Source organism: Bactrocera neohumeralis, chromosome 4 (genome assembly GCF_024586455.1).
Source record: "Bactrocera neohumeralis isolate Rockhampton chromosome 4, APGP_CSIRO_Bneo_wtdbg2-racon-allhic-juicebox.fasta_v2, whole genome shotgun sequence".
Lineage (NCBI taxonomy): Eukaryota > Metazoa > Arthropoda > Insecta > Diptera > Tephritidae > Bactrocera > Bactrocera neohumeralis.
Window position 1 is genome coordinate 9,536,504 of NC_065921.1, and position 15,375 is coordinate 9,551,878.

Genomic DNA, 15,375 nt, shown 5'->3' on the forward strand with positions numbered 1-15,375 from the left:
ATATGTACTTTATTACATATATTTTAATTTTTCGTTCACCATTTGTTTTAAATTTGCTTTGTTGACTCGTTTCCTTCTTGTGACACTTTGAAAGCTACTGTAAATGGAACAGCTGTAAACTTGAGCAACTGTCAAAATCAGCTTTCATTCATGTACACGCCAGCGGCTAATAAATTTATTTCAATAAGAGTGAAAAGGAATACAATTCCCCAAAATAATAAAGTTAGCTATTATAGAAGTAGTATTTTTTATACGTTTTAAAATAATCGAAATAAGCGTGATTTGTGTTTTAATCACTTCAAGTGCAGTAGAAATAATTTAATACTTTAAGGTAAGAACATATGATGGTATTTTATTGAGTGAAAGTTTTTTATGTTATTCACACACGAATTCCGCCACAGGAAAGAAGAAAGTAACATGCATATTTGGAAATGAAAAATAAAATAATGTGCCTCTTGATGTGATAAAACAGAGTGGGGTTTTTCTGACAATAAAGTGTTTCTGCTTAAGCCTAGAGATCAAAAACGTTTAAAGAAAGTGCGTCAGGAAAAGCAAATAGTCCTTTGTCAGACATTCACATGTGACTGCTTCGCTGCTAATGACAGCAATAATCAACGTGTACCTTCAGCACCAAAACAGTTAAACTTTTCATTGATGCTTTAATTATTTAACATTTACCTCTGCATGTTTAGCGCACATGAAACGCAAAGCAGTAGTTACGAAATTTCAAATATTTATATATACTTATGTTTGTATGTCAGCTGAAAAAAAGTATTATACGTATGCATGTTTGTGGTTAATGCCGCCGCTCACAAAGCGTGTGCTAAGAAAGTAGTGAGTAATCACAAAACGCTCAGGCGATACTCATTTCTTGGTACTCGTACATATAAATTAAACGCTCCGTACATACATATGTATTTATTAATGTGGGCTGGGCAAAAGTGATGAAAGATGGATTGATGTCTATTTTTATTAATTCATTTATAATTTCACTTGTTAAAACAAAGCGAAGTAAAGCTAATGTTTTAATTAAGCGTTAGCAGTGTTTATAATACTTGACCGTTATTTTGAAAAGGCTGTCAAATGAAAGTGCTGAAGCTAATATCGACTCAAGCCATAACTTTACTAATATTAAACAATATTTGCATAGAAATAAAATCGACATATTTACGCGTAAAAATCAAGCTATAGTCAAATTTTTTCTAATATGGACTTAGCACATTCTAAGAAGCACGTCATAACGTTGAGCCTATACTCACAGACATTACTTTTCCGATTGAAAAAAGAGTTCAATCGTAAACGCTGATTTTATCGTTCTATGTAAACACATGCATATGTATCTGGGATATTCATAAGCGCTATTTTTGAACTCTATAAATATGTATTCATGTAAATTTAAGATATACAACAAGCCATTTTATTAACAAATTTAAAATATTTGCAATCAGCTGCACTTTCATGTTTTTTTTGCAACAATTTGCCGGAACGATTGCTCACCAATAAAAACCGAAGCCACAACATGAATACGTTTCATACAAAACAATTAAACTTTGAACCCAAGTAAACATTCGACTATGACAAGCGGCAATTATAAGAGAGGGTTTTTCTAAACAACAAAAAAAACATACAAATGATTTATAGATTACTTTTTAGCTTAGTTCCTAAGCGACAAGTACACCGCTGATAAGCTTATCATATAAACGCTAAGGTCTATGTAATTGATGAAAAGCGTAATTTTTGAATAAAACTGAATGAGATGTGCTTTTGTGGGTGTCTGCCACTTACTAAAAATGTAGACTAAATGTATTGGCATATTTAAATGTATATCTATGTATGTACATATGTACATACAAGTATATGCATCTATTTTGCATGCCACTTGATCATTGATCGAATTGCTTTCATTGCAACAACAAAATGTCAAATATTACAGGCATTGTAGCAATACGTGAAAATCATACAAATCGTTTACGATAAGCAGTAGCAGGGCTTAGGAGTGCCTAGTAAATAAATAGTGTAAATAGCCGTCCCCTTATATATGCATAAATGTATGTACATATGTATGCTCAAATGTCGTTGCGATCGATAACAAGTTAACTTTGTTGTGCGCAAGCCAAATGGACAAAAGGTGCTTAGCCATCACAGGGGCAATCTATTAACCCCACAACAACAAAACGTAACAATTGAAAAATAAAAACAACAAGAACAATAGCTCTAGAAAAGCATTTATTGCAACAAGCGCTGCCAAACGCATATGTTTGCTGCTCGCGATCATTTCGAAGTCAGTCTTCTTAACGATTTCCAGCGTTACGGTTCAAAAATTTTGAAAGCCTTGCGCTCTGAAACATTTATTTGTGATCACGATTACGCGTTCATTGCTTCTAAGTATTTTAAAGCTGCATCATCGCACCTCTGAGTCGCTGCTGGCCTGTTCGTTGTTTATATCAAAACAAATAAAGCGCCAATTCATCACTCCACATACATAAAGCAACAGCACAAAACAAAAAGTGAAATTTCGGAATTTAAACGGTAAATAATTAAATTCCAAATATTGCGATTCTTCTTTTTTTTCAAATATTATTTAAAAGTGGGACTGCGCGTGTGTCTATGTACATATGTTTGTATATAAATATTTGCGGCTATTCATATTTGTAAATTTGTGTGTTTGCGTAATTTTAATTGATTATTCGCGAAAATAAAAGTATTTTGCTGAGTTATTGTTTTTATACAGAAATTTAACAAATTAGCTGGATTTAAAAATAGTCTTCAAATTGATAAAAAAAAAAGTGAAATTAGCGCACCAATTAGTCATGCGATTAAATTATTGTTTTCTTGGTCTAATTTTCAACTTGATTTTACTTAAAATAAACAAACGCTAATCTTACACATATGAATGTACATAACATATGTATGAACATATGTAAATAAACGCAATGCTCTTGTAGTTGCAAGTCACTTGTCGTTTATGCCAATTTAAGGTTGCTTTGGTGCGAATAAATGTTAAAAATCACCAACAACAAAGTGTTAGACACTTAACTTTTGAGCCAAGCTTGTCAACAGTAAACGAGGTACTCTAAATTAATATACAGCTTGACATAGACGTGATGTGAAAGGCGGCAATAAACTCATAACTGGAGTTTTAGTAAATATAATCACATAAATATTATATAAAAAAATTACATAAAATGTAAACAATTATATATTTAAGAAAAAATGTATTTTAGTAAATATTACGTACTTAATTAATTTTATGGAATGCTTAAGTGTTAGCATAAGACGACATTTATGACAAAAATTAAGTAAATGCTGACTTTTAGGTAAAACAAGAAAAAATCTTGACAAAAAAAAATTTCCCAACAATTTATCTTTGATCGGTCCCTTTGTATGTCAGCTATGTTGTTATTGTTGTAGTGTTAGAAATCTTCCGAGTTGACAGTCCTTGGCCGGTTAAAAATCCGGCTCCGTTCCGGCTACGTAAACCCGACTGTCGTAGGAACGGGTTTGTCAGCTATATGCTATAGTCGTTCAATCTGATCGATATCTTAAAAGATTGTAGCATTGGCTTGGACAATAATTCATGCCAAATTTCGTTTTCCATACAATGACTTGATTTTTAATGTTCAGTATGCATGTGCTATAGTCATCTGATCTAAACAATTGGTTCAGAGGTTGTAGCATTATCTTAGATAATATTCTCTGCCAAATTTCGTGAAGATATTTCGTCCAATAAAAATGTTTTTTAGACAAGGACTTCATTTTGATCGATCAGTTTGTTTGACAGCTATGTACATATATGCTATAGTGATCCGATCTGAACCATTTCTTCGGGGATTGCATCATTAATTTAGGCAATATTGCATGCCAAATTTCTCGCAGATATCTGGTCAAATGAAAAAGCTTTCCATATATGTACTTGAGTTTGATTGGACTGTTTGTATGACAGCTATTGGCTATAGTATTCCAATATCGACAGTTCCGACAAATGAGCAGCTTCGTCGGGAGAAAAGAACTTGTGGAAAATATTAAATCGATATCTCAAAAACTAAGAGACTTATTGGCGAGGGACGAACATGCAAAATCGACTCAGATCGTCAGATTAGATAATTAAGAGAGAATTGCACCACGCCCTAGGGTCCATTGTGCCCTCTCCTAAGTCACAACGTCTTAACTAGCGCCAACAAATTGGTAAGTTCCAATATACTTCTAGGTGCTATTGAGGCGATGCGACTCACTCAGACACAGATCGTCTTCCCTGAAGTAATTTGGAGTGATACTGTCGAATTGACTGTCTTTGGACGGATATAAATCCGGCTCCGTTTCAGTTATGTAGATTCCACTGTCTTGGAACGGACAAACCCGATTATTGTAGAAACAATATTAGAAAACTATAACATGTCTTTACTTAGTTTTACAAAGATTTCTTTTAATCACTTCTTTTCTTGCGTCTTGAATGTCATTGAAATGATATAAGAGTATGGAGACTTTAAGAAATCAATAAACCTCGATAATTTTGAACAAAAAATACATATTTATAGCCTACTGTTTTTTTTATATCAACTGTATAATTATACAGATAATATCGGATACACGTGTGCACTTAAATGCGTGTGTGGCGTTACATAAAAAAATATATAAAAAGAATGCACCGCGGACTGCAGTTTTCCACACACACCAAATGTCAGCTGAGAACGAGTTTTCAAGTCGCAACCAAAAAAAAAATATAAACATACATATGAATATGTATGTACATATGTATATATGGTAATTCCTTTGACAACCTGAAAAAAGTCCCAAAAAACAGAGTGATCATGATCTTTACACAAATTATGCAAGAGACCCACTGACCAAACAACACACAGCATGCATACATACATACATACATACATATGTACATACATGTATGTATATAATTTGTGTAAGTAAACATTTCGCTGAAGATACTCTCATCCGCACGCTCCTTCTACGCTCGTTCGTTCGGCCTCAAGCGCGCTCTTCACCAAACAATGTGCCAGAGAAAGTTTTTCATTCGATTTCATTACAAATGCTTACAAAGCCACTTACATGCTTATGTGCAAATTGTCTGTGTAGAAATTAAATGCACTTCCTGACGCCTTCCACAACTGGTCCGTCACGGTGTGGTAGTAGCTTTTGAGTGATTTAGTAAATTCCAATATACTGCTAGATGCTATTGAGGCGATGTGAACCCTATTTGGAAACATGGATCTAAGGGCCTTTATCCTGTGCCAACAGACTGCTGTGCAGTCAATTAGCCGATGTTCTGAAGTTTCAAGCTGCATGTTGCAGAACCGGCAATTCAAGCAAAAACCCATGTTATATAAGTGCTTATTTAGCTTACAGTGGCCAGTGTGGAATGTGAAAAGTAGGCTGAGTTTGTTCCTTGGTTGATTGACTACATACTTAAGTCTTTTAAGGTTGTAACCATATGATGGCGCATCCCATGGAGTTTTTGCCAATACCCCTCCTTACCCACTGCTTTATCCTTGTGGAGCAGTTCCGTGCAACCAGATAAGATGCACTTGGTTACGATCTGATAGACAGTTCAGCCGTTCTATATACTCCTGTCGCAATAGTGATTCGATCTTGTATGCAGAGATCGCTTTTAGTGCGCTGTCGTTGAGTTCATCACGATAGTTGCATTGGAGGCTTATCTTTACGCACCGACTTATAGCAAATACCACTTCTTGGAATACGCTCGATAAACTACCCATAAGTATGGAGAGTTTGCGACTCCTGCGACAAATTCCCTCCGAAGTTTCCGAGCCGTCGGTGTGCAGTTTGATTGTACTATCTCTAAGCTGTAGCTCGAGACCACTCTCGTTTCATTCTGAGGGTAACCTTGAACTTCTTAGTGAAGTTTACACTTTTGATAATACTGGCCCTTGGAAAAAGATCCAGTAGAATTTCGCCACTTAAGTCCTTCATGCGCTGGGAGGAGATTACCTGACCTCTGCCAAACCGTTCTGCTGTCATTTGGAGCAGTGACCGATTACTAGGTGAAGCGGTGTGGGATCCGACATGACTTCAAGTGCCGCCATCGGGCATGTGCGCATGGCATACAACATGCAGGTGCAGGCGAGACCGTTGCAGCTTCGATAGTTGAAGTCCTACCGAAGTCTGCGATGCTTTCGAGACCCAAGCCACTGCTCCATATGTGATACAGCCCCAGGATTTACCAGCTAGCCGATTGCTCACCATAAATGTTTTAGTGGCTTTGACCATGCATGGTCAGGTCAACATGCTGCTTCCACCGTCAGCGTGAGACCAAGGTATTTGATCACATTAGTCATCCCTATCTCTCTGCCCCATATGTTAGGTTCCTGAGGCCACGCAGGGACGATTGTCGTCTTCTAGTTACGAGACGAATACTGGTGTCCCCTACTGTGGTTTCAGCTATTCGAATTTAGCAGACAAAAAAGTAACTAGTGGAACTCATTTCGTACTAGTTCAATCCTAACATGTAGACCGTGTAATTTACCACGTGGTTGTGCACAAGTTAAATGCGTTTTTGATTTTAATATTTACCGTTTTATTATAATATTATATGCAATAGTAAATTTTATGTCCGCTATATACATATGTATGTATGATGTTAATTTCCAATTCACACATTTATAAATAAAGTTGTTTGTATTAACGCAATCATTGCGGCGCGCGATTGTTCAAGCGAAAAACTTTTATTTGTTGATTTCGAATTCGATTTTCAATTTAATACTCTTTTTTCATAGTTTTACTTCAAATATTCATTCATTCATATTTTGGAAGCCACACACACCCGTACAACCAGCAATTGGACAACTCAATTGGGCTATTTGGCTCTTGCTGGCTTCGCGCGACGCTCTGTTGACGGAATTGCTGGTCTGAAAATTGGTCTGATCGACCATCGCTGGCGACTCTTCAACGCTGGTGGGTCTCTTGTCGCGCGCATTTGGCTTTCAGCTCTTGAGTGTTCAAGTTGTAGTGTGTTCCCGCGGCCTGCGAATTCTGTGTTTTTGATCTTTCACTCAGCTCTACTCCGTCCGGCTGGCTTTATTTCGTAGCTTCGACGAGTGTTTATTTAAGAAAACTATTAAACTATTTAGTGCTAACAGACAGACAAGCAGCAGTGTTAACTCATCAGCGTACGTTTGTTTGTGCTTTTACGTTGTATGTATGTGTGTGTGTAACTTTGTGTTAAATTGTTGAAAGAATTCGTCGTGCAAACAGGTGAAAGTTGTGCGTGTGTCAAGTATTTGGAAATAAGTAGGTATATAGGCTTACCACGTTTATACCAGTTTACAATAAAACAAAAATTACTATGTAAGTATGTAGATATACATACATACATACATGCTTATGTAAATTGCTTGTGCTTCCGCACGGTAAATAAACGTGAAGCCAGTGCTAACCTTTGTTCGTTTGGTCTTCGACACGATAACAATTGAGAATTGGACTCTATTTGTTATAGAAATGTGAACTTTTAACGATTTTTTACATACATACATGTATAGTTATGGTTGCAAATTTCTTTATCACCATTGTATTTATATCGATTTGTATTTGTAATAATTAGTATTGATATGGTTTTGTGTCAAAGCATTCAAAGTACAGCGAATTATTTGTTTGATAAAAAATTGCAATTAAAATTTGTGTGGCACTCAGTTTCACAACTGTTGTTTTTTTTTATGCAACCAAAGGAAATCTCAATTGTTAGATATTCAAAAAACAAAAAAAAAGCAAAGGAAAGTAATAACAATTAAAAAAATTAAGTAAATATTTTATTTTAGATATTTCAACTTTTTTTTTGTATTTTTTTCCTTCCAAGCTTCCGCGAACCCTGCTATTTAGTAGTAGATCCGCTCCCATTCCACCGATAGCGGTTTTTGGGTGCCTTTGCTTGCTAGCTCAACAGCTTCCTAGTTTCCTGCGATTCCGCTGTTGCACAAAGACAATCGATGCTATTGATAGCGAGATTAGGCACTCTTCCACCAGCCCTGAACGCACTGTTAATAAGTTAAAGCCTAGTATCACTGCTCTGGTGTCTGAGTGGATGATCACTTGTCTGAAGGAGGCTGCACTCCGGAGCAGTAAACCTATTGCTACCTTAATGGCTGCAAACTCGGCCTGGAAGACACTACAATAGTCAGGAACTCTGAAACTGAAGTTGATAGAGAGCGCCCGACAGTAGATCCCTCCACCAAGTTTCCTCCCAAGCTTTGAGCCATCCGTGTATAAGCCCACTGTCCCTCTCCTCCAACAGTTTCTTCCCACCTACAACTCCCTCGCATTTGTGGGTAGAGAAGGAGCCGCCGAGTTTTGGTTTGGCGACTTCACGATCCAAGTGATCCGGTATGAAGTCAAAGTGAGTGAGGTTTTCCGAGTGTTTAGACCCATGTTCTTTTTTTCTTAACTACCATATAAAAAAAAAATATTCCAAATAATTTTTACACACTATAAATAAAAGTTTTTTTCAATAAGCTCAATTTCGAAAATCGAAGATAAATATTTCGATTTTGGAGGCTAACTTCGGAGCTCGTTAACATAATTTGTTAATGTGTTACGCCAAATATTACAGTTTCAGTCTTTTGGTAATTTCCTTTTCTTTTTTAGGTGTGACATTTGCTAGTTCAAAGAAACTTTTCCCTCTTTAATGTAGGTCATTATTAGCATCTGATTAAATTTGACCCGGACTGACAATATTTTCGTACAAATGCTAATTTATTACAAATCTTTATTATCGGCCATAAAATAAACTCATGAGCCAATACAAGCATGCCAAGACTTAATTCTATTTTCTATATACTAGTTATAAGACTTGGTTGGTATGGCCTTCAGTGCTTTTAGCGAATTATGGGTTTTTCGGTATCGGTTCAATTTTGGACCGCTATACGCTGGATTGTTCGACGGTTTCGCCGTCATAATCATAAACCCACGTTGCCTCAACAATATTGATGCAGTTGATGAATGTACGGTCTTCTGCAACGTTGTCAAGCAACTGCTTTGCGACCTCTAGACGACGTCTTTACACGATTCAGGTCTTTTGGTACTGACACCATTCATAGTCAATACATTAACCAAATTTTGTTGAGTCAATCCATACGAGATGTTGAGATCGTCCCCTATCTCTCTGATGTCAAAAACAATAAAAATTCCTATAAAATTGTCCTCCAGTGTGAAGGGTCACCCATATTACAATATAGACACCGTTATTAATAGCTAACTTCTTTTCATTTGCAGTCTAACACTCACCCAAGCGCATTACCAACCAGCTGTCAACTGTCAGCTATAACCAACTACTAAGTACTAGTCAAGCTCCCATTTCAACTCGCATATCCTTACAAACAATCATTCTTACAAATGTGGCCCGAAAATGTTGGCATACGCGCCATTGAGGCGATCTTCCCATCCCAGTTTGTGGACCAAACGGAATTGGAACAATTTGATGGCGCCTCAGCGGGTAAATACACCATCGGTTTGGGTCAAGGGAAAATGGGTTTCTGCTCGGATCGTGAAGACGTGAACTCACTGTGCCTCACTGTGGTCAGCCGCCTGCTGGAACGCTATCAAATCAAGCCACAAGAAATCGGACGTCTGGAGGTCGGCACCGAAACCATCATTGACAAATCGAAATCAGTGAAATCGGTGCTAATGCAACTATTTGCCGATTCGGGCAACACAGATATCGAGGGCATCGATACTACGAACGCATGCTACGGCGGCACAGCGGCACTCTTCAACTCAATCAACTGGATAGAGTCGTCCAGCTGGGATGGCCGTTACGCATTGGCCGTTTGTGCTGATATTGCCGTGTACGCGAAGGGCGCAGCACGCCCCACAGGTGGCGCTGGCGCCATCGCAATGTTGGTGGGGCCGAATGCGCCGCTCGTCTTCGAACGTGGTCTGCGCGCCACGCACATGGAACATGCCTACGACTTCTATAAGCCCGACTTGAGCTCAGAGTATCCCACAGTTGATGGCAAATTATCGATACAGTGTTATCTCTCCGCGCTGGACACATGCTATCAGTTGTACTGTAAGAAGTTTGCGAAAAAGTATCCACAAGAGGCTGAATTTACTTTGGATAACTTCGAAGCGTTACTCTTCCACACGCCCTTCTGCAAGTTGGTGCAAAAGTCAGTGGCGCGCGTCGTCTTCAATGATTTCCTACAATGCAGCATTGAGAAGCGTGCGCTGAAATACCCCGGCTTGGAGCGCTTCAACGAATCCACGCTGGCACAAACCTACTTCGATCGCGATGTGGAAAAGGCCTTCATGACACAATTCGCTGACGTCTTCGAAGCGAAAACACGCCAATCATTGCTGCTGGCCAATCAGGTGGGCAACATGTACACACCGTCCGTGTACTCTGGTCTCGTCTCATTGCTCATCAATACGCCAGCCGAGCGATTGGTTGGCAAACGCATTGGCCTCTTCTCGTATGGCTCCGGTTTGGCGGCCACAATGTACTCAATGCAAGTGACCAAGGATGCTGCAGCTTTCAAGCAGCTCGTATCTAAATTGGATTATGTTTTACCGATGCTAAATTCGCGCGAGAAAGTCGCACCCGAACTGTTCTCCTCACTGATGGAGGTGCGCGAGAAGAACAATCATGCGGCGCCATACACGCCGACCGGCAGCGTGAGCGCGCTCTTTCCCGGCACCTACTACCTACAGTCCGTGGACGACATGCATCGACGTACGTACGAACGCAAGCCGACCATTGCGAATGGCGTGCATTAATAGTTGTTGTTCGAGGATGTGGTCGTCGGCGTGTCGGCGCACCGACAGTGGTGGCGGTGTAGTCTACGTAAACGGCGTCTCGACGGTTAGAGCAGCGGCTGCATGCAAAGGTCTGGCCATTGCATCATGGTTGAGGGAATTTAGGGCGCCATACGCAGTGCTTTAACTTAGTTTTAGTTAAGGTAGGTGTGTGTGTATGAAAATTTGTTGTAAATTAATAACTGCAAGTACTTAATTTTTTATAGAAAATAATTACACAAACACACAGGCAACATGTGGTGCGCAATTGCAGTTAAAATCGGATTTGCTTTTATTTAATTAAACTACAAACAACACTTGACAATAATAATTCATTTAAAATAATGTTGCATATACTATTCTAGGTAGCTAAAATTCAAATTAGTACATACATACATATATATGTTTGTAAGCAGGTATATAAGCAATTAATGATTGCACCAACTAAATAAACCGTTAAGTATAATGGCTTACTACAAGTGAATTTTCCATACAAAAGAAATAAAAATGAAACCCATAAAGGCCGAGTTATGGTTCGGCGCACCCGTAAACACGTGAAGGCAATTCGAGCGCGCGGCTGGGCAGCAGCGACTTATGCGCTTGTGCGTGCGCAACTCTACCTTGTACCTTATTACTTGATTGCAAATGTAATTTGCTTTGTTATTTACTGTTATATGCACACCAAAACGCAACTTAAATAGAAAACATATGAAAAATTCAGCAAAATTTACGCTATTATGTAGTTAGTTCTTAGTTCAGCGCACTCTTAAAGAAAATAAATTATTTTAAAATTTATGAGAAACAAAAATCTAAAAATATATGGATATTTATATCTACATATAACTACTTTTCACATTTGCTTACGCTTAAGAACGCGCGAAAACGTCTTATGTCAAGCGACCAAGTAGCTTTACATGTTCATATGTATATGTATAAATGGAAATGTGAATATATAAAATTATATAGCTTTAGGTTAAGACAAAATAAAGGCAAACCTCACCCAAAAAACAAAAAAAACCGTATCCCTCAACTTATTGCTGTCGGTTGCGGTAGTTCGTAGAATCATATTTACTTATGTACATGTGTGTGTGTGAAACTCCCAAAAAATATTTTTGCTACCCGTAGATATTTAATTTACGTGACATTCGCAAGTGCAGCGGATTCTAGGGCAATAATCAGCCTAATGCCCAGTGGGACATAAATCAACTTTGGAAATTTTATACCAGTTTTTATATAAATATATAAATTATACGATAAGATTAATACAAAATCGTCTACGGCGCGACGGCTAATCTATCTAAATAAACTTTAAAGATATTAAAACAACAACAACGCTCTCAACTAATATGTATAAAGAAAGATTGATTGTATTTAACAATTTAACTACTGATAACGGTAAATCATAAAAAATCATAAAAAAAAGAAAAAAATACTAAAACCAAAATTTACAGCTAGTAACAAATTATTATGTAAACATTAAATGAAATCAAAAGAAATTTTGTATCGTTGCAACTGCATATATATCTACATAAATACATATATATTTAGGCATATGTAATAATTTATAAATGAAAGGATAACTAAAGTAAAACAGAAAATAGCAACTTGGACATGCATATAAGAGGCATACGTTCTGTAACACACACTATTCGTTATATGTATGTATGTGTTATGGCTAAAATAACGGCATTAATAGCTAAGTCATTGGCAGGCGAAGGCAATGTTCGAAATAATAAATGTTAAAATATAAATTCGAATAAAATTGAAATTGTTTGATTTTTAATGCAGCGGCTTTAGCGTTGAGTGAATGGTGGCAGCCAGTTATTGATTATATTAGTCAGACAAACGGCTATCTCTGCAACATTTCCCGCTTCCTCGCTGTCCTCCACTAAATCCAGCGACGAAGGAGTGCAGACTTGACCTTAATATTGCAGTCGAGGGCGTTAAAATTTCGACTGTCAATAACCCTGAGATTTTAGGTGTGACATTCGACAGTCTGTGCCTCATCACTCCTTACACAACCACATTTATTGCCAAAGTTCAAACCCACAAACAAATCATTATTTCGCTAGCCGGCAGCGCATGAGGAAAAGACAAAGGAACGTTGTTGGCAACGTTCAAGGCAATTGGCCGGCCGGTCCTTAACTATGCCGTACCAATATGGTCGCCTGGATGCAGTGAAGCGCAGGCGGGGAAGCTACAGACATGTCAGACTCCGGACTACAACGGGATGCCTCTTTCTGCAGTTACCTGTTCGTAACCTAACCGCCGACTATATAAAACAATACGCTGACCAGACTTCGGACCCAACACACTTCAGGCATGCACTGACCGCCATTCACAGTGGAGCCATAAACACCTTCAACGACTCCCTCGCAGTGAATGGCGGCATCTTAACGGGGACTAGATAACCGTTACAACAACAAAAACAACAGCCAAATATTATACCGTTCCAAGGAAAGTCGGCTCTACGTACCAGGAACGGACGAGAATTTTTATTCGGTCAAAATAAAAGTCCTCTGCCAAATGGTAATTCTAAGGGGCTAAGTATGGTGAATACGGCGGGTAGGGTAGTAGCTTCCAGCCAAGTACTTTGGTTGCATCCTGAATCGACTTTGCTTTGTGTGTAGGTGCATTGACGTCTAACAAAATTACTTTGCGGTGTCTTCTGGTTAATTCTAGTCGTTTTTCAATCAATGCATGGTTCAAATTGATCATTTGTTGTCTGTAGAGATTAGTATTAACAGTTTAACCAGATTTTAGAAGCTCATGGTATACCACACCCTACTGATCCTACCAAACGCAGAGCATTGTCTTCTTACCGAATCGAACTGTTTTCGCAATCGGATTCTTAACATAAATCTATTTTTCATCGCCAGTGACAATTCGTTGCAACACTGATTTGCTTTCGTGTCTTTGAAGCAAAATTTCAAAAAAGGTTTTCCGGTTTTCCATTTGTCTTTCATTCAATTTATGTGGCACCCATTTTCAACAATTTTGATTCTTTCCCATAGCTTTCAAACAATCAGAAATTTATCAGGGTTGCCATTTGCATCATCTTCATACAATAATATTTGCAGTTCGGCATCTTCAAACTTGTTTGGTGGTCTTCCACGTTCTTCATTTCTCACATCAAATCAGCATTACCTCCGAACCGTTGAAACCATCTTTTTGCATTTGATAGAGCATGATCACCATATGCCTCGACAAGCAATCGATGAAATCATAATATTTCGGTACAAAATTTGACATTTTCAGCACAATATATGTACATAAGAGATTAGTATTAGCTGTAAGGTTATTGAATATGTCTGATAAGTATGTCATGCCAACCAAACAGAAAAAAATTAAGGCTTGTTCACAGCAATTGTTCTTTACCAACACATTTGTATTCTAACGATCACTTCATTCCGGTATACCTGATATATTAAGGAGGGTAAAAATACGAATGATTTCTTTTTCGCTTCGTACTCTGAAAATTTGGTTGATAGACACCTTCAAGAAATTGTCTCCAGGTATGAGTTCTTGAAACGGAAAATGCACCTACGTATTAAATTTCATTCGGATATCTCAACAACTGATGAACAAACTTTTATTCCGGAAAAACTTCGCTCTAAAAAGTCGCTGAAACTGCTTTAAGACCCATAGTCACTTAGAAAAAGTTATTCAAAACGATCCGTAAGACATTTCTCGCAACTCAATTTTTCTGTTTTTTGGCTCCCTGTAAATCGACCCGCTGTAATGTATGAGTGAATTTGCAATTGTTTATATATTTTCGCAATTTTGCAATACTCTCATCACTTTTGTTTATATTTTATCAATCAAACTTCCAATATAAATTTAAACAATTGCGAGCTTGTTGAAATAAATAACCAAAAGCAAACATATTGACTTATAACATACATTCATACCTACATACATGTACATATGTATGTATATACCCAGCAGTAAAATCGGCTAGTGGCTGTTTTGAACTAGTATGTGACTGACTTATTTCTAAACGGAGTTATTGATTATTATCAGATTTATTAAGACGGTCACATAACTAACTAGTTATTATATATGTGTATACATATTTTTTTCTGGAATACTTTTTATTTGGATTTAGTTGATCCTCAGCATTTTAATTGATAAAATAACGATGCGCTCCCTTTCAGAACCAATTTTCCAAAAAATTCTTATAAAATCGCCAGTGCAATTTTAGTGGCGAAACCCTACTCTTTGATATTTTTCGTAACTAATTGGAGGTTTCATTCCAGTAAGTATGTATATATGTAAGTATGTATACAAATATAGCGTCTAATGCGATTAAAAACTTGACGAATCGCCGTTTGAAAGCGTAAGTCTGTTTACAATTAATTTAAGAATGTTTTTCAAGAAAAGTTGATTGTGATTCAAATTAAGTTGAAAAGCGTGAAGATGATTCGTTGCACACACTGATTATCGCATCAAAAGTTTTCTTTATTTAATTATAATATATACATACATATGTAGTTATATACGCAAAAAAATGTATTTACAGTGATGGCGAATTAATAGGGACAACTAGGAATAAATTAAACATTTAGATATTTGGTCGCTGAAATGTAAAAAAAAAATGTTAAAAAATAAAAATAAAAT

At 37.4% G+C, this 15,375-nt stretch overlaps 1 protein-coding gene across 4 annotated transcripts; it reads left to right on the forward strand.

Annotated features, from left to right (window-relative positions):
* Nucleotides 1-158: 158 nt before the first annotated feature.
* Nucleotides 159-12,517, forward strand: LOC126755369 (hydroxymethylglutaryl-CoA synthase 1). 4 transcript variants are annotated; one of them, XM_050467891.1, is made up of 3 exons: nucleotides 159-331; nucleotides 9,235-10,919; nucleotides 10,983-12,517. In XM_050467891.1, the coding sequence occupies exon 2, from the start codon at nucleotides 9,355-9,357 to the stop codon at nucleotides 10,735-10,737; it is 1,383 nt and encodes a 460-aa protein (XP_050323848.1). In that variant the 5' UTR covers nucleotides 159-331; nucleotides 9,235-9,354; the 3' UTR covers nucleotides 10,738-10,919; nucleotides 10,983-12,517. The 4 variants fall into 4 exon arrangements, with proteins under 4 accessions (XP_050323848.1, XP_050323850.1, XP_050323847.1 ...); XM_050467893.1 differs by lacking the exon at nucleotides 159-331 and adding an exon at nucleotides 2,263-2,529 and having other exon boundaries at nucleotides 9,235-10,923; XM_050467890.1 differs by lacking the exon at nucleotides 159-331 and adding an exon at nucleotides 2,263-2,529.
* The last annotated feature ends 2,858 nt before the right edge of the window (nucleotides 12,518-15,375 follow it).